We start from the raw sequence: 19,630 nt of genomic DNA on the forward strand, positions 1-19,630 counted from the left end.
TAATTTCTAGCTGTAAGTTCATTACCATAAAGATATAAAATCCATATGAACGTTCATCAGACAAGTAGCCCAGGATTGTCATCGATAAGCAAAGCAAAAATGGCAGGAGTTAATAATGGCTACTGCAAATTAGAGTTGGAGTCTTCTTGGGAGATAAACGACAAACCGAAAGGCCCTCAATTATTTGAACATGATGATGATATGAATATGAACCATATGGAATGTTACCAGTCCTGACATGATTAGTCATTTTTCTTTTTTCTGCTGCCACTTGTAGAGTTCTGCTCAGTAAGCATTTTCAGCACGTTAACCAATGCTTGCAAACGGTCCCACACGCTGAGCCCGTATAGTGCTTCAACAAGCGACTCCTGGAACTCAAATCCATTTTCAGCTACAGGATACTAGGGCAGAGGAAAAACACATCTCAGTATCTTTCAACTTGAAGTGAAGTAAAATGATTTACAATTATGAAAGGTTTTCCAGACTAACCTGAATAGGCTTCGGTATCACGGTTTTGATGAATGGCCACCATCTATCTTCAACAACAGATTTTACAAGGCAGCAGGCTCGCAAACCCTCAACACCACCGAATCGTCCAAATCCACTGTTTTTCACGCCCCCAAATGGAAGGGACTGGAATAGTGGAAAATTCACAATGCAACTTTAATTCAGTGGAAACTAAAATTGTGACCTAGGTTGAGTAGTAAACATATCCCGGCCATATTTGGCTAAAGAACTACATAATTATAATAGCCGAAAAAAACAAAATAATTGAACTCTTCTCATATAACATTCATATATTGTCACTTGAATCAGAAGATCTTTCCTAAATACGTTATTTTGTGGCAAAGTAGATGTTATAGTAAATTATAAACAGAAAGGATTAAGGAAATTGTGTTTTTTCATGAATAAGCGAATAGTTGGTTCCATAGCCAAATTGGCAAAGACCCCCATTTCAATTTTTTCTTTGACGAACTTTCTAATCAGAAACTCCTTACTCAGGTGCACCTACTAATATTTCAAAAATCTCTCTCTAGCAGCTGAATGTGATCAACATAGCACAGTTCATATCACATGTATGTTGATAGAGAGATGAAGATAAATAGTAAAATAAATTTACCTGACACATGTATGTTGATGCAAAATCATTAACTGCAGCAAGCCCACAATGTATCTGGGAAGCTATCTCTCTAGCACGGCTCTGACTGCCTGAGAAAACGTTACACCCAAGCCCATATTTTGAGTCATTTGCAAGCCTGACAACCTCTTCATCAGAGCTAAATTTCATTATTGGCATGATTGGTCCAAATGCCTAGAAGTCATTAAAATATACAAATGAATCAAGTAAGCAGTTTATGAAGCACAAAAGATATATAGAAATATATTCTTGAATATAAATGCATAGTTGCAGGACATATATAACATGAGATGAGGAGACACAATTATCCGTATTTAAAGATATCCAATGCTTTTAGTCAAGACATGAAACGATATGTATTTTAGTTACAATGTTACATAGATATGGACAATATGGCTGATCAGTGCAACGCTTGACAGATGGAAAAGGAAAAAAAAAATGGCAATGCCTATGGCAGAGAAAACAGCAAGTTTTTCTACCTCTTCTTGCATCAATCTCATTGAGTGATTCACATTCACAATCACTGTAGGGGGAAAATATTGATCAACTGCATCTTCACCTATAGGTCCAAAACTTCCACGTGCAATAATTTCAGCTCCTTTGTCTAAAGCATCATTTATAAGGGCTTCAAGCATTTCAGAATGTGCATGCATACATAAAGCTCCCATATCATACTTTCCAGCAAGAGGTGGGCCCTGAAAGAAACCATTAACTGGAAAGCTTAAAATGGAATGCTTAATACTAAATATTTCTGAGGCAGATGCATGTTCTCCAATAATCAGTGAAAAAGTGTTGATAGTATAGCAGTTCCCAATCTTCAATGTTAATGCAATGTGTGGGATTTATCCAAGTTCATGACCCTTTCACTCCTTCCCCTATCTATATGAGTCATGAATCCAGATTCCCTGTGCTTTTTTTTATAAAAAAAAACTATTATTTCAGAATGAAATTGGAGGATGCCAATAGTAATTTGTTCACATCTAAATGAATAAATTGAGTAAGTTCTATCAATTTGCTAGTTGACCAGCAAGTTACTTAAATATCAACTACGAAGCACGGATGCGACCGCGCAAGGGCGTGCCCCTCATCGGAATCGCACCGGATACAGATTCAGACACGACTCGCGTGCAACGCGGTGTCAGGTGCATCTGAGTTCGTTGGACACGCGCAATTGGACACGGCCCACCATCCGGACGCAGACATGTCACTGATTTTTTATTATTTTTTAAAAAAAATTAAAGAAAAACATTTACAAAAGAGAATGAACTGCCTCAGTTCTCACGCACGAAATGAACCTTCTTATCTTTCACGTTTCCTGCTCTGCAAGCAAACCAAACAGCATTGTCGGACCTCTGCGCCACGTGCATAGCATGTCATTGCTACACGCAGACCGCCGCGCTCAGACCACACCGGACCTCTGTCGCTGCACGCAGAGCACGCCATCGCTGCGCTCAGACCTTGCTGGACCTCCATTGCAGTGCGAAGAACACGAGGTAACTCCCCTATTTCTCTCTTTTCTACGTTTTATTTTTCTGTTGCACTGTTGTTTCTCTTTTCTACGTTTTATTTTTCTGTTGCTCCCCTGTTTCTCTTTTCTATGTTTTATTTTTCTTGTTTCATAATATAAAATTCTGGGTTTCTGGGTTTGACACTCCCTGTTTGGCTGTTTCTCTGGCTGCATTGTGGGTTTGTTATAAATAAAATTCTTTGTTTGGCTGATCATAAAACAGAGAAAGTGACTATGGACTTTCTATTTTGTCTCTATTTAATCAAAGTTTTCCCTTTTTTTCCCTAACTGGTCATGTGCTCGTTCATACATATATAGGTTTTGTTCAATGTTTTATTTTGCTTAATTCTTATTATATCCATTTTTTTATTGTAGAGATGAGTAGTGCTAATGAAGCAATGGAACAAGAGGATCAAATCAAACCCCTATGGAGATATGTCACGAAGTTAAGAAAGACTCCTGGCGGGGGAAATGCCATGATCAAATGCAATTTGTGTGAAATCTCATTCATTGGGTCTTACACCCGAGTAAGGGCTCACCTGCTGAAAATCTTGAGAGAAGCAGTTCGACCTTGTTCAAAGGTGACTCCTCCAAAAATTATCGAATTAAAAAAACTGGACAATGAAGCAACTTTGAAGATACAAAGTTCAAAGAAAAAATGTGTCTCTCTACCTGGGGAAGGAAAACAGAAACAAGATGGTGCTCCTCCAAAAGTCCTAGGTCCTTTAGAAAAAGGTTTCAATTTGCAAGGCAAAGATGATCTTGATGCCAGAATTGCAAGGATGTTTTTCTCTTCAGGGCTACCATTTCATTTAGCAAGGAATCCTTATTATAGGGAGGCATTGTCTTATGCTGCCAATACTCCTAATCTCAGTGGATATAAGCCTCTAGGTTACAATAAGTTGAGAACTACCTTTCTTACAACAAAGAGAAGACATGTGGTGAACCTTTTGCAACCGATAAGAAATTCATGGAATCAGAAAGGTGTGACCACTGTTAATGATGGGTGGAGTGATCCCCAAAGAAGCCCTCTTATCAACTTCATGGCTGTCACTGAGAGTGGACCAATGTTCTTAAAGGCGGTAAATTGCTTTGGTGATATAAAGGACAAGGATTTTATTGCTCAACACATCAAAGATTCAATTATGGAGGTTGGGTCATCAAATGTGGTACAAATTGTGACTAATAATGCAGTTGTATGTAAGGCAGCATGTATGATCATAGAGAATGAGTTTCCTGTCATCTATTGGACTCCTTGTGCTGCGCACACCTTGAACTTGCATTGAAAAATATTTGTGCAGCCAAGGATGCTAAGAAAAACAATGTTACTTATGAACAATGTTCTTGGATCACATAAATTGCAGGCGATGCTAATTTGATTAAATTTTTTATCATGGGACACTCTATGAGATTATCATTGTACAACAACTTCAACTCATTGAAGTTGCTTTCTGTTGCTCCTACAAGATTTGCTTCAACTGTTGTGATGCTCAAGAGGTTTAGAAGTTTGAAAGAAGAACTCCAAAAGATGGTTATTAGTCCTGAATAGTCTACTCGACAATGATGTTGGAAAGGCAAAAAAAAAATGGAAGAAACTTTGTTGGATGATATTTGGTGGGACAAGGTTGATTACATACTTTCTTTCACTGCTCCTATTTATGTTCTTAGAAAGATAGATATTGATATGGTTGTTCTACACTTGGTATATGAAATGTGGGATTCAATGATTGAAAAGGTGAGACAAGTCATATATCGACAAGAAAGAAAGACAGAAAATGAACAATCATCCTTTTATGACGTAGTGCACAAAATATTAATGGACCATTGGACTAAGAGTAGCACACCTCTTCATTGCCTAGCACATTCTTTAAACCCAAGGTAATACTTTATATCCTAAATTAATTTATGATTATATTTTTTTACATGCATTTCTTTGTGGATTATATTAATTTATGTTTATATTTTTTTTTTAATGTTGTAGATATTACAGTCATGAATGGTTAAGTGAAGATCCATCAAGAGTTCCCTCACATCAAGGTGTGGAACTTACTGATGAAAGGAAGAAATGCTTTAGAAGATACTTTGATGATGTGGATGTAAGGAGACAAGCCAATTTGGAGTTTGCAAATTTTTTTGGTGGAAGAGAAGGCTTTCATGATGTTGACTCCTTTAAGGGACAAAGGTGAATTGGATACAAAATCTTGGTGGCTTGTTCATGGTGAGCTACTTGGGCAACCATCTTCATCTTCTTGTTGTGAAAGGATTTGGAGCACCTAAAATTTCATACATAGTTTGAAAAGAAATAAGATGACACATAAAAGAACGGAGGATCTTGTATATGTTCATAGCAATCTTCGCCTCACTTCAAGAAATTCCTCAAACAAGAATGTGGGATATTGCAAGAGATAGGTTTTCACTTGATGAGAATGGAATCCTTGAAATAGCCCATTTATCTCTTGATGAACCGGTTTTAGAAGCTGTCTTTTTCAATGAAGGTGACCAAGGGCTTTGATAGACTGGTATTTAACTTTTTCTTAGACTTGATGGCCAAGGGCTTTGATAGACTAGAATGAGTTTTTTTTTTTTTTTTTTGGTTAAAATTTAAAGAGTTTTAAAGATATACAAATGCACATTTATCTGTGTATAATTTAACTCTGAAAATATTTATATAGCTCATGCTTCCTTAGGGCTAAAAGGGAGGAAAATGAAAAGAGGAAAGGAAAAAATCGACAAATAAAAGGACAAGGTTATATCATGAATCATATCATATGAACATCTGTTGGGTACTCACCGTGTGGGAAATATCAGTAAGGGGCAGAACAAGGATTTGAGTTGTAACAACCTTGGCAACATGGCAAGTATGCAGGTGGGGGAGTCAATTTGAGACAAAGATAAAAGGGAACGGGGGATAGGAGGGACGCAAGCAGTCATTGTGTAAGTTTTGGGGCTTCGGGGAAGGGAGGTGCAGACCCTCTAAGTTCTGCAGGGTTCTATCATTTGCTTCTGGTTTTGTGGGTCATTCTCATCTCCACAATTGGGGTTTATCGCTAATTTTTTTTGTCACAAATACTTATTCTGATCAAGGTCTCAGAATACAAGACTAGAACAGATGTAAAGACAAGCTGATAGATTACTGAAATAGCAATGCTGTAACAATTAAGTGCAAGCACGTGTTATTAAAAAGCTCATGTTGGCTTAAAAAGAAAGATGCAGGATTAAGAATTTTTACCAATGAAATGTTTTAAAGGGGCATTTACAGCTGTAATGGATTTTATAATTTTGGTAACTTTACTGACAAAGGATGCATAAATTTTCCTGTGGACATAAAACCTCTCAGCCCCAGCACAGTTCTGCCCACTTGACTGAAGAGCAGCCCTGACAGCAATTTGAGCAACCTATATTCAGCAAATCAGCCAGTTAAAACTATGGGCTTCAAGAATGAGTATTTCATTAAGTTGCAAGGTTAACATTTGTTAGCCAAATGTTGGAAGGGATTCATACAAGATCCACATCTACATCTTCACAAACAATAAATGCATCTTTTCCACCAAGCTCTAGTGTAACTGGGATAAGTGTCTCGGCAGCATTGCTCATTATCTGTATAAAAGAATGCAGCATATCATTAGAACACAGACATCTTACTGTATTAAAAGGTGGATACTATCCCCAGCATTCATTCGGCTTCCAAGACATCTAGTGGCAGACTCAGGATCCAGAGTTAGTGGGGGCAAATTATAAAACTAAAATCAATGGGTTCAAATATATAAATATAGATTAAATAGATTAAATCAATGGGTTCAAATTAAAAAATATAAGATTTTACTTGTAATTTTATGTGAAAAAAAACTTTTATTTGTGATTTTTTTAAAATGAGGGGGGTGCACTTGCACACCCTGGCCACAATGTAGATCTGCCAGTGCATCACTCTACTACAACAACCTTTGAGGTTACTTTCTTGTTCTTTCCTTTTTTTTTTTTCTGGCTACAGATCAGGCTTAAGATTCAAATACATCTCAGTTAAAGATTGACTGAGTACTCTCTAGAATTTCTTTATTAAACATCAACCATGCATAACACATTCAGAACCATATTTTGCAGAATTGGAAACAAAATTATTATTGTTAGAGAATACAATTTAGAAATGAAGGACAAGAAGGAGCAATTTGATAGGCCAAAGGAATCATACCATCTTGCCAACCCCAGGGGATCCAACAAAAATGACTTTGTCAGCAGAAGATACCAGTGCTTCTCCTGTTTCAGCAAACCTGGTAAGAAAAGTCCAATTAAGGCTATAGATGCAGATGTGACGGAAACCAGGGGAAGAAGGGCACAAAATAAGGCTATACCCTGTTATCACCTCAACAAGGTCCTCCGGAGCTCCTATGGCAGCAAGGGCTGATTGGATGATTCTGAAGTAAAAGCATCCAGACCAACTAGCATGTTCCGAAATCTACAACCAGAATCACACGAATTTCTGTCAAATTGAAATAATATATGTTATAGTAACTTGTAAGTGGACCTATGCAGAGTCTCAGTTTCAATATAAGTTTGTCAATGAAAGTTATATAATCACCGTGAAAGCATATCAGTCAACAATGTTTATTCTTAAAAAGATGTAATGCATTCAAGGAATGAACCATTTTAGATAGGTAGATAGCAGATATTAAGTCATTTTATACCTTAATCACAACGCCATTTCCAGAAAAAACTGCTGCCAACATAGGGTTAAAAATATTGTGGAAAGGATAGTTCCACGACACAATGGCACCGATAACACCAAGGGGGTGAAATTCTACTTTGGCTCTCTTATGAAGCATAGCTCTTCCAGAGGATCTGTAAATTTTTTTAATTATCACAAAACATAAAAGTAGTCATGAATGAGCATTTAGAAAAAAAAATTACCATAAAAAGTCATTTAAGTATATTTGAAAGGTAACACCTCTTTTTTTTGTAAAACAATTGGTGGAATATATGCAAAAAATTTAAAACTTTACAATTTCAGAGAAAGAACCTAAAATATATTAAAAAATAAAATAAGCCGAGACAGATGATTTACCAGTCCCTTTAAGCAGAGAGGAAGTGTCAATTACTGGGGTTGGGCGGAGGGGGGTTATGGTGTACCCACTTATAAGAAAAAAGATATGTATAGATCTACATCTACTAGTTTTTAGGTCTAAATTTATAAAAAAAAAGTTTAAGGTGTATACCGGTACTCAGGCTTTAGGCACTGCTCACCCTCCGACAGTAGCCAATTTATCTTCTCACATGTTGTCATTATTTCTCCTAAAGAGGCATCCACCATTGTCTTTCCAGTATCGCGTGAAGATATTCTGGTAAAGGCACACAAATTAGAATATACTCAAGAAAGTTATAAATATTCTCATGCAATAAGTATAATTCATATATATTTTAGGCTAATGAAAAGAACAATAGGATAACTAAAAACAGAAGTCGTTAACATTCTTCCCAGAATATCATCAGAGCAACATTATGTAAGTTAACAAAAAATACCAACACTTAAATCTTCCTTCAATGACCACGGAGAAGAACTGCTCTTACTCGCATATAAGTGCTTGATGTTTAATTATATACTTCAAAAGTATACGTAAAAACTGGCGCCTTTTCTTGAAGCTTGTCTTCGCCCACATTTTTTGTGCCTTCCGTACTTTTTCCACTTGCTCCCTGGCCTATTCATGCATGCATCATAGTTTTAGTTAATTCTTGCCATACTTGTTAATCTAGTCAAACTGGCATGACAACCAATATTTTAAACACTTAGCAATAACTTGTTCTTGTAAATCAAATAATCCTTCTTTGTGGCTTTGTAAGTGCTTCTAGAGATGAGATCCTAACCGAGTGGCTTTTCACTCAAGTTTCACTGTTTCACAAATAACGACGAAGAACAAAGGCTTAGACTGCAGGTGTAGGAGATGACGAAGAGCAGAGACTGACAGACTGAGAGAGGACGGAGATTGAAAGAGTTCGGTTGAGAGAGAATCAGAGAGAGGACAATGAACTCAGATTTGGTATAAAATCATCGACTTATGACACAGGTTGCTAAGTGCTAACCTGTCAGCACGCCAGGTTCCTAACTCATGGAAAATCACCAATTCCAGTATTTTTACAAGTTTCCCCAGTGATCCTACGCAATCCCGTCAAAATAAATGATCTTCGGTGTGCAAGGGATCAAAAGGTAGCATTAAATTGGTGGGTCATAGGGTTGTTTGGTGCAATTCTGACTAACTTGTGTGCGTGTGTGTTTGTGTGTGAGGATGTAGCAATTTCAATTTTTTTTTCGACTGAAGTCCATAAAAATTAAAGAAAAAATTTATTAAGTATAAAGTAAAGGATCAAACTGAAGCAGCCAATGAGCAAGGAATGAACCAAGAAAAGGAATTCATTGCACCGAGTTTGTGCTAGGTTTTGCTCGACTCGGCTTACTTCCACCCGTAACTGTCACTTGGACCCCCACATGGATCATTAAGAGTGCCAGGAGGACTTTAATTAAGCTAGGCACGGGCATAATACACATTCATACGACGAAAAATAATAAATGGATGAAAACCAAAAGGTAGTCAACATTGGAAAAAAGGAATTTCCATATTTAACATCAAAAAACATACAGCTTGAATAAAATTCCATTGAATTTGCATTTCAACATAGACAAGTATGTAAAATGCAAAAATGAAGCTTTAACATAAAAGTTTAGCTAGAAGCTAATGACATGTCAACTTCAGCACAACTAGCATATTTTCTGACAACCAATGCTACCTTATAAACACTATGGTATTTTTCTTCAGCCACAAAAATTTTCAAGTATCGTATCCTTAAATATCAAAATTTCCAAACACTAATTAAAAAAACTTCGTACCCCATTGCCCAGAGGCTCTTCGCTATGCGAAGGTATGGGGGAGGGATGTTGCCCAAACACTAATTACCAAGAGAAAAAAAAATTGCATCTTAAAACAAATGTTGCTCAAACTAGATACTAAAAGCATGCATCAAACGATCAGTTTCCTTAGAAGCACAGGCTCACAGACCTCATCCGGCGTCAATGCAGGAACATATCCCAAATATTTCATGGTAGCAGGCTCATAGCACTGAACTTTCCCGCTCGATTGCTGCGCCGTTCCCCTTGGAGGCACCTGATTACGAATCAATCATCAATGAGACCGAATCAGCCATACTCTCCAGAACAGGAAAAAAAAAATCACAAACCTCCAACTCCAAATCATTGCATTCAAAGTGCCATGTCGTGAACAAGTTAACCCCTAAACTACAACAACTCCGAACCACATGCATTTGCAATTAATCCGTATTTGAATTTTAAATTCCACATATAAAAACAAATCACACCGATCAAGCAAAACACAAAAGCATAAAACCGATAAAAAAATAAGTCACTAATCACTACACAGCGATTTATAAAATTCAAAATTGCAGGTGCATAGCACTCACTCACGTATATGAAGCTGTTCTCCTGCGCCTGGCTGCCATCGTCCAACACTGTGACAGTAAAAAATCTACATCACATTTTCAGCGTGGCAACAAATTTACGAGCGATAGAGATTGAGTGAGGCAGAGTACCATCCGAAGCGTCGACGTCGATGGAAGGAACCTTGGGAGGAATGAGAATGAGAAGGAACTTGCAGATGGCGAAAGCGAGTGCCAGAACGAGCAATGGCCACCAAAACGCCATTGGAAGAAGTTCGCAGCAGATTCAGAGTGAGCGAGAAAATTGCCTCGGTAGGGTTTCCAGAAGCTTCCGCGGAGTTTCGATTGTTCTTTTGAGGACAATGGTTGAAGAGTGAAGACAGTGAAAGAATCTGGGAACCTTCAGGCGATGAAAGAAGAAACTGTGCGTTTGATACTGTTGTTAGTGTTGTACTTGTACTAACTCCGTCACTAAGTACTCTTTTAATTAACTTACAAGTTGATTTAGTTCATACAAGATACAAGATTTGTACATACAAGTAATAGGAAAAATATTTTCGTACATACAAGATTTGTCCCCAAACATTTACTCATAAAGTATAATTAATTATAAGAGCAAATTATACTTACACGGAGCATAATACTTGTTGCATTCAATCTACTTTTTTTTTTCATCATACATAAGATTTGATCTCCTAATTCACTAATATTATAAATAATAATCAGAAAAAGGAGAAAGAAGTGAAGATCTAATGATGTCGCTGTCACATCTTCGACCTCAAAGAATGTGATATTATTATATTTGACGAAACAACGGTTGAGTTGCAATGCGTTGTCCTAGAGGTGAAGCAGGTTGTTGAGCTTGATAACTGCATGTGACATGTAGGGAGATCACTTGTTATTGGTGAAGTCATCACAATATTTAGAAGAGACCATAGAGGACGATAGAGGAGGCAAGGACAATGAAGTTATTGTGATTGGTGAAAAGGTGACGAAGTTGACGAGAAAGGTAAGGAACGAGTTATCTGTGTTTTCATATGTGAATTTGGACCGATAGCAAACTTGCATTGAAAGGAGTGATTGTTCATCAACCAGGAGAGAAAAAAAATATAATTTTAAAGAAAGAATATAACTATAATAAACACTAATTTAAGGAGGAATGAGTATAATTTACTTTAATTATAAGTTAAAACTCACTTTTATCAATAAAAACAATATAAATCTCGACATTCATTTCATAAAAATGGCTAAAAAAATTAATTATTTTCAACCCAAATATCGTTTACTATTTTACAATAAATGTTATAAAAAATAAATATATTATTTCTCTTATAAGAATGGAATAAAAATACTAACACATTAATTAATTAATTATAAAAATATTTAAATGAAAAGAGAAAAATTATAAATCTCAATAAACTTGTGAATAATTTTAAAAAAAATAATATAAATTATTAATAAATTTAATGTTATTAATCATATTAACTAATTTTGTTAAATGTGAATCAATTAAAAAAAAATCTTGTATTATAGAAACAAGAAACACATCTAAGCTTAAAAAGGAAGGATTGGTTTCTTTGTTTCCATCCAACGGTGGGTGGCGATTAGCGAACCTCAGTTTCAAAGTGAGCAAATGTGTGGAATAGTCTGAGCCACCAATAATGCAGAACGCAATGGTCGCTCTTTCATTATCAAGCTCACAAATTGCGGTATTGGTCCTCCACCTTCGTGCACTGTCCCATCAAACATTCAGAAAACAAAAACAATAAACTCACAATTACCACCGGCGCAGAACGCAAGTAGAAGCTTAGAGACCTCTGAAGATTGGGCGTGGCCGTTGATTTCTCAGCATGCAGCATCAAAGCACTGAAATTGACGGTGGATAACGTCGTCAGAGAAGGGGATAACCTCGTTCTTATCATCGTTCGCCATGCCCACGGTTACGAGCACATGCAGCTCTGGGAAACCACTGGCTCACGTGCGTTAGTCATCCTAATAATCCCTTCGCATGCATATTTTTATGATTCCACATCTTACAATGTGCCCCAAATATAAGTGGGACCTACCAACAAGTTTCCCCATATTTAGTACATGATTGAGTTTCTTAAGTTCGGTAGTAGATGTACAATTTATTCGCATAGCATATGGAGAATGTTTTGTTAAGAGTCCCAAAATTCACTTACAGTTTGTTTGGACGGACAAATTTAAAATTTTGAGAAATTTTAAATTATAAGAATTTCAAATACTTCAATTAAAATTATTTTATTTTTAAAATTTTGTGTTTGGATAAAAAAAATTAAAATTATGAGAATAAAAAAAATAAATGAAAAAAAAGAAAAGATATAGTTGGTGTGCTAGTTATACATGTTCCTATATGCTCACACCAATATTTTAAGAGCTTAGACAATGTTTTTTGAAGAAGACTATAAGAAGAGAATTTCAATTTCTCAATTTCTCTCACCTTTTAGAAGGAAATTGAAATTCCAGAATTTTAGTTGTTTAAAATTCTGTTTTAAAATTCCAAAATTTTAAATTCATCATAAAAAGTATCCAAACAATGAATTCTAAATTACAGAAGTTCAATTTCTCTGATAAATTACTTTTCTCAGTTAAAATTTTCTATCCAAACGCATTCTTAGTGATTTCTATGACTCAATGTTTAATTTTATGACTTCCACCAAAAAATATATATAGGACTTAACATGTTAGGACAAAAATTAATTCACAGTAGTAGGATAAGGTCTTATTTCATTTACATAAAAAAATATTTTATTTAGCAAAAAATTTGTGTTGAATTTTTATCTATATAAAACTTTATTTTACCAACCATAAAATTAGGAAACACCCGTGATTTTTCATTTAAAATAAAATAGAAATTTGAGTTTTGATATGTAAAAATGATTAATGTGGATGCAAATTAGTTAAATTTAACAAGCCCCTCTTACCGATCGATGATTGTTTTGTCGTATCTAATTTGTTAGGTGGATATATTTGAGATTTTAGTGGTTTATGTATGTTGTGTTGATCTAAATGCAGCTTTGATACCTCTGGCTGAGTTCTCTGACCCAGTGCTCATGAAGAGATATGAACTGAAACCAGCACCCGAAGTAATTGACATCGTGTCAACTGCTGCCACGCAAAAAAAAATAAAAATGTATGATTTATCTAAGAGAAAATAGTGTACATACTCACTCATAGTATAAATGATTTTCACATAATCATTTAATCATAATTTGTAATGCATAGCAATTCTTTTTTATTAAATTTTAAAATAATAATCTTAAAAATCATATTAATCATAGTTTTTATGCATAGAAATTAAGCCCTTTTCTAAGTCACATCTATGAAAAACTCAATTAACATTAGTAATTTGTTGTTATATATGTTCATTTCATAAGAGTAACTTTTAAGATTTTGGGGTGGCAGATTGTAGTGCTAATGAAGATCTATTGGGGAGATGCTCGTGAGAGGTTATGCGAAACAATTGATCATGTATGTAACTTTAGAGTACCTTACCCTTGGGAATAGAGGTCTTGGCACACTCCAAAGGTACCTAGAATTTCAAAGCCCTCCAAAATAACATGTGAGTTATTGAAGAATCAATGGATTTCTCTCTTAATTTTTTTTTTTGTCTTTTCTTTTTACAGGGTCATAATGGAAAGCGTGAGCAACTATGTGGTGAATAATGCCTCCTGTCCTATCACTGTGGTGAAGAATCCATGCCACCACCATCATTAGTTTTCTAATTTGATGTAGGAATAAATTAATTAAACTTGCTCTATCCGGTTGTGTTGATGACTTTGGTGGCTTCCATAGTCTGTATTCTGTTTGATTTTAGAATAACATTTTTTTAGGAGACGAAATCAAATTATATTATTAGTATAGTAACTTCTATAATAATAATTCTATTTTTTATCCTAACATGTAAATAAACGAGTCAGAGTCAGGTGACAGACAGGTTACACTCCCCTGTGTTCACAACGTATGGATCTTGTGTGTGTAAAGTTTGCCCGTTAGCATGGATCATCAACTAGTAGTGTTTTTTCTTTTTATATTATTATTACATTAACTAATACTGTATTTGAATTGGGGGTAGGAATCATGTTTAATAAAAAAAATTATGATGAAATTAATATAAGGCTTAAATAACCTATTGTTTCCTATAAAATAAAAGATTTTTTAATTTTAATCTTTTCAAGTTTTTTTTTTAAAAATATTCTTTATAAATTTTTTTTTATTTGTCTTTATCATTAGTGGATTCTATTTAGTGTTGACGTGATTCTCATAAAATGATATTGTCTTGATTTTTTTTCTTTCATTGTATTTTTATTTTGCACTTTTTTTCCTTTTCTTCTATTTTTCATATCATTTTCGCTCGAAGTGGATCAAAAAATCATTGAAAGAAAATGCTAATTATGACCCATGATCATTTTGGCCTAATCTACAAAATTAAGATTCTTTTGGTGCATTAACTTAAAGTTTCCTTATTGGCTACCAAAGATCCTTATTAGAAGGAAATAAATTGTTATGCAATCACATGAATATGTTAGGAAAGAATATAATTGTGCATATATAGATGTTTAGAAGTAATATTTTATTATCAATTTTAAATAAAGCTTTCCTTATATGATTTTTTATTCATATAAACTTGTTTGGATGTTAAAATCAATGTTTTGCTTTAAAAATGTTTGTAAAGAACTAGGATATCAAATAACAATTTATATAACAACAATACATGTGCATAAATGTAAATGTATAGAAGGAATAATGCATAAAGAGATTTTATTTATATTAGTTCAACCACCAATAACTTAGGCTATGTTTAGTTCTTATCTTACTAGTATTTTCCCACTATAATCAAATTACATAAGTATTCTTTTCCAAGTTTGAGTAACTTTTCAACACAAATATTCTTTCATTAAAGCTTCTAATTAAACGCTCGATGCACAACACAACTCAATAGTTGTCGATCCAACCAACAATCCAATACTAACTCACCAAATAACTTGCTACCATAGTTCAGCAACTTTAATCCTCACTAATTAGCCTATGGAGAAGCCCAACCTATATTTAAGGACTTGATTTAGACTCTATGATTTTGTATACTCAATGAATGGATACATAAAACAACAAATGGTTCATAAACACTCATTAAGATAATACAAATGAATATAAACAAATATGGAATGATTGCATAGGAAGAAACCTTCTCAAATTAAAGATGTTTTTCTTCCTTTAAAAACACTGATTTCATAGAATTAATATTTGATGTTAGGTGTGATATTGAATATCTACCTTAAATAATATTTTCTTCTTGAACATAATTCATGGATGGTAGACTCAGGAGTTTTTGAATTTTTCATTAAATAAAATATTTGACATTAATTGATGGAAAATGTTTGATCAACACTCATATGCCTATCAACTCACCAAGAGAGATCGATGAAGAAATACAAGAGAGAAAGAATAATTTATAGGAGATAGGAGGTGACAAAGAGAGAGAAAGAGAACTGTCTAATGGATATTTATTAAGGATGTTCATATATTATTATTCTTAATTGATATCTATAATAAATTCTTCTTCTAGAAGAACCGAGCTTATACAAATTTAATTCTTTTATTATGCTTTTAGAATGTTATAGTGTATTTTGAATCAATTAGTCTTCCTTGACTTATTTTTCTTTATTTGCATCAAGAAAAGAAGTTTGTGTTGATAATATCCTTTTGGAGATCATTAATTAACATAATTTTAAACATTCATCTTCTAATATAACATATTCTCTACTTCTAAAACATTGTTGAGATAATTTTTGTAGCTTCTATTTGTATTGTAACTTCTGATATAGTTTTTGATCATATGTAGGTGTTGCTACACCTTCCACTACTCAGATTCTAACTTCTAATTAATACTATTTTGATCATACGTAGCTTTTGAATGCTATTACACTTCACTATTAAAAAAAGTGTTTTTAATTTTGATTTTTCAGCATATCTTACAACTATTTAAAGATCGTCTTTGAAATTCCTGTTGTGAAAAGTTAATACTTTTTACAACAATTTTTAAACCGCTTAAGATTTTAATTTTTATATCGCTTATCTTCAAAATCGTCTTAAAATATATTTTTTATGTTTTAAAAATAATTTCAAATTTGAGAAGTGTGTCGAAATTACATAGTAAAATATTACTTTTTTTGTAGTGCTTTGATATTCTAAAAGCATGTATAAAATCTCTATGCTTTTGAAGATGTCTTACAAATGTTTTTCTGCCAGAGGGAGCAAACTTTACTACTTAATGAGTGGCCACTTATTAATGGGGTGGGGTAGATATTAATTGTAAGATACTCATACGAATTCGCCGTATTCTCAATTTGAAATTACTTAAAATATTTTTATTGTATTTTATTTTTTATTATAAATATATGTCTGAAAATTATTTACTTTTAGTTTATTTTTCTTACTTATTCTTTAAAATTTTATATTTTAACAAATATTTAGAGACACTTCTAATTAAAATTCGTAGATACCCAATTATGATAATGGAACAAAAATTACCGACTCTTTCATTATATTCCTTCTAAATTAAGATGGAAGTGTATATTTTTTTTTTAAAATAAACTAAATAATAAAATATATTATTATTATTATTATTATTCCATTTCCCTCATTGCTGACCTCTAAATCAAGTTAGAAACTATGTTTTCCCTTTGTCTGGTCTAAACAACTTCTATCAACTAGTAATTTTCTTCTCCAATAGAAGACCCTACCTGGTAGGAAACTAGTTAATATAGTCTATTTTGAGGTGGAAGAAAGGAAAATAGACATACGTTAATTTCCATTGCAGGCAAATTATCGCCATCCCCAAACCCCCGCCAAACAATGCTGAAACATTAACAGCACAAACAATTTCTATTCTATTTTCATCGACAATTCAGTACCCATCACTTTCCCTCACATGTTAATAAATTCTCCTTCCATGCCATGCACATTCCCAAATCCTCAAAATCTCTTGTCTTCTCACAAAACTTTATAAAAAATGAAAAACCAAATCTCTTTCCTCACCCTGTTTTCCATAAACTTGCTTCTTTGCTTTGCACTAGGTCCATGCACGCGTACATGCGCTTTTGCCCTAGAGGCTGAGGCAGAACCTCCAGTCGGGTTTTCACGTTCAGAAACTCCAAACAGTGAAAGCCCCACATCACAGCCTCCAGTCGGGTTCTCACGTTCAGAGTTTACGAACTCTGAAAACCCGACATCATCATTGTCCGAGAAAGAAGAGTCAGAGTCTTCTTCCTTGGGCGATCATCCCTACATGTCGTTCTCGAGCGCCTTCGCGGACATCCTCAAGGGAACCCTCCGCGGCCACACCATCACCATGCCGGATCACGATCCGAAGGCCAGCCACCACCGCTCTGTGAAAGATATCTGCTCCCACACGGACTACCCGGAGGTGTGCGTGTCCACCATCACGCCGTTCGTCGGCAACGACTTAGACCTCATGAACGTCCTCGAGGCCGCCATCAAGGCCTGCTCCTTCCAGGCCAACTTCACCATCTCCGTCGTCGCCAAGCACATGAAGGCCTCGCCGGAGATGGCCGCCGCGCTCGAGGACTGCAAGGAGCAGTACACCAGCGCCCTGGAGAACCTCCACAGAGCCATGGAGGCTATTCCGTCCCGCGATCTCGGCACCGTTACGGTTATGCTCAGCGCTGTTTTGGCGGATGTTTCTGCGTGCGAGAGTGGGTTTGAGGAGCAAAAGACTGCATTGTCCATGCCTCATTCGGAAGGCATGGTTAGCATTACTGCCAGTATTTGTCTTTCCATTGCTTCGTTGATTCCCTATTAGGAAGGGTTTCTTTGCCCTAGTGTCTTGTTATGCTCAAGCTAGGGCATTAAGGTCCCATATATAGATTATAGAAAGTTTTAGTTGCTAAATAAGCATAAACTATAAACAATATTTGTTTTATGGAAAGGATGTATCGTTTTTTTAATAAAAAAAAATGATTTATGTACAGTTCTTATCTATTTGATTACAAGTATTTTGGAGGCTCCATATACTAGCCCTAGCTTTGGCATCCTCCTTATTGTTGTTAAGGTAATAACTTCGGGCATGACCAGCTCCCATAGTGTGACAGACAGTGTGTATAAGGTCCAAGAACGAATTCACCATGGTATGACTGACAGACATTTGTTTTAAGTTATGATTGTTTATTATTGAATTATTCTCATGTTTATTAGTGGAGGTTATACAATAATGATTTCTAGTCATGTTTTATCTCTGAGAAAGAGATATATATATTCCCATGTTCGTGCCAGTTTAAATTTTCGAGGGAGGAGGGTGAGTATATATATAAGTTGATTCCCATGGTAGTGGAAATGCATTTTTGTGAGTAAAATTTCGGAAATACTACCGCTAGGTACTATTGCTATTCTACCACTCTCTCGTTTGGAATGAATGTAACTCAAGAGTTTGTCCTGCTGTACTGTTTTATTTGCACTGTATCTTGACATGCATCAAACACAATAGAAAGGTTTTTTTTTTCTTTTTTACCAATCGTGCAACATGTATTTGTCTTTGTAAAATTTGAAAAATGAATATCGATCTATTTGGCTCTATTTAATTGGTCAAAGTTAAAATTTCAATCTTTCTCCATGTACTTTACATAGAAATTATTTAAAACTACTTAATAATTTTTCATTTTTTTTAAATTTTATCACCAATCTTATCAATGATTTATCTGTCTTTTTTAGTATTTTTTTTGGGTATCTATGCTACACCCCTTGAATCAACGAATCATTATTCAAGAAGACAATGATTATACGCAAATTTGTGAATGATGTTAAAAAATTGTAACTAACTTTTCTTTTTACCAAAAAGAAAATGTAACTAATGTATGCAGATTTATGGATACCTTTATAAAAATTAGACAGACAAGAAAAGCTTGTTACGAGTCAGTCAAAATTCATCTTATTTGTGAATATTCTGTTGAAGTTAGTATACAGCTTCTATATAAGATAAACATTCAACGCCGGAATCAAAATGGGTTGAGGCAATTTGAATTCTCAAAATCACGTTGTTTATAAAGTTTAAACTTAAACTATCAATTTCATCTCGTGGTTAATTAATTTATTATGTAAAAATTGATTTTTCTAACATTAAACCAAGCAAGCACAAAATTACCATACAACCATTGAGTTCAATGATTAATTTAAATCGTTACCCAATCTCTATTCGGCTAAAAGAATCAGGAGGGACAGCCAAAAAAAAAAAAAAAATCCTTCTTTGGTTTAGACAAATAAGACTATTAAATTCAAATATTCAATTATATAAATTTTAGAAAGTAGGTAAAAGGATAATCAGATATATTCAGCAAAAAAATGGAAACTCAGATAATAAAGAAAAATCAATTTTAAGATAATTTTATTCAACACGTTACACAAACTCTACATATTATGCTCTTCTATTTAGTGTGCTAAAATAGAGAAGCAAAAATATTAATCCCCTACTTTCTCTTCTAAATTTCTGAATGGATTTTTATTTATATCTAAAATTC

At 34.4% G+C, this 19,630-nt stretch overlaps 2 protein-coding genes and 1 pseudogene across 3 annotated transcripts; 2 read left to right on the plus strand and 1 right to left on the minus strand.

Annotated features, from left to right (window-relative positions):
• ALDH22A2 (aldehyde dehydrogenase 22A2) lies at positions 1–10,631 on the minus strand. 2 transcript variants are annotated; one of them, XM_003534767.5, is made up of 14 exons: positions 10,233–10,631; positions 10,108–10,151; positions 9,686–9,790; positions 8,205–8,332; positions 7,853–7,975; positions 7,325–7,478; positions 6,992–7,095; positions 6,832–6,910; positions 6,147–6,242; positions 5,903–6,040; positions 1,618–1,833; positions 1,121–1,312; positions 490–633; positions 1–401 (listed from the first exon to the last, which is right to left on the minus strand). In XM_003534767.5, the coding sequence occupies exons 1-14, from the start codon at positions 10,342–10,344 to the stop codon at positions 243–245; spliced, it is 1,794 nt and encodes a 597-aa protein (XP_003534815.1). In that variant the 5' UTR covers positions 10,345–10,631; the 3' UTR covers positions 1–242. The 2 variants fall into 2 exon arrangements, with proteins under 2 accessions (XP_003534815.1, XP_006586893.1); XM_006586830.3 differs by lacking the exons at positions 5,903–6,040; positions 6,147–6,242 and having other exon boundaries at positions 10,233–10,622.
• Positions 10,632–11,752: 1,121 nt separating this feature from the next.
• On the plus strand, positions 11,753–14,557 carry LOC100817455 (uncharacterized; annotated as a pseudogene).
• Positions 14,558–17,112: 2,555 nt separating this feature from the next.
• On the plus strand, positions 17,113–17,922 carry LOC102664156 (pectinesterase inhibitor 6). The gene has a single exon (XM_006587930.3). The coding sequence runs from the start codon at positions 17,113–17,115 to the stop codon at positions 17,920–17,922; it is 810 nt and encodes a 269-aa protein (XP_006587993.1).
• The last annotated feature ends 1,708 nt before the right edge of the window (positions 17,923–19,630 follow it).

The sequence above is a fragment of the Glycine max genome, chromosome 9 (genome assembly GCF_000004515.6).
Source record: "Glycine max cultivar Williams 82 chromosome 9, Glycine_max_v4.0, whole genome shotgun sequence".
Lineage (NCBI taxonomy): Eukaryota > Viridiplantae > Streptophyta > Magnoliopsida > Fabales > Fabaceae > Glycine > Glycine max.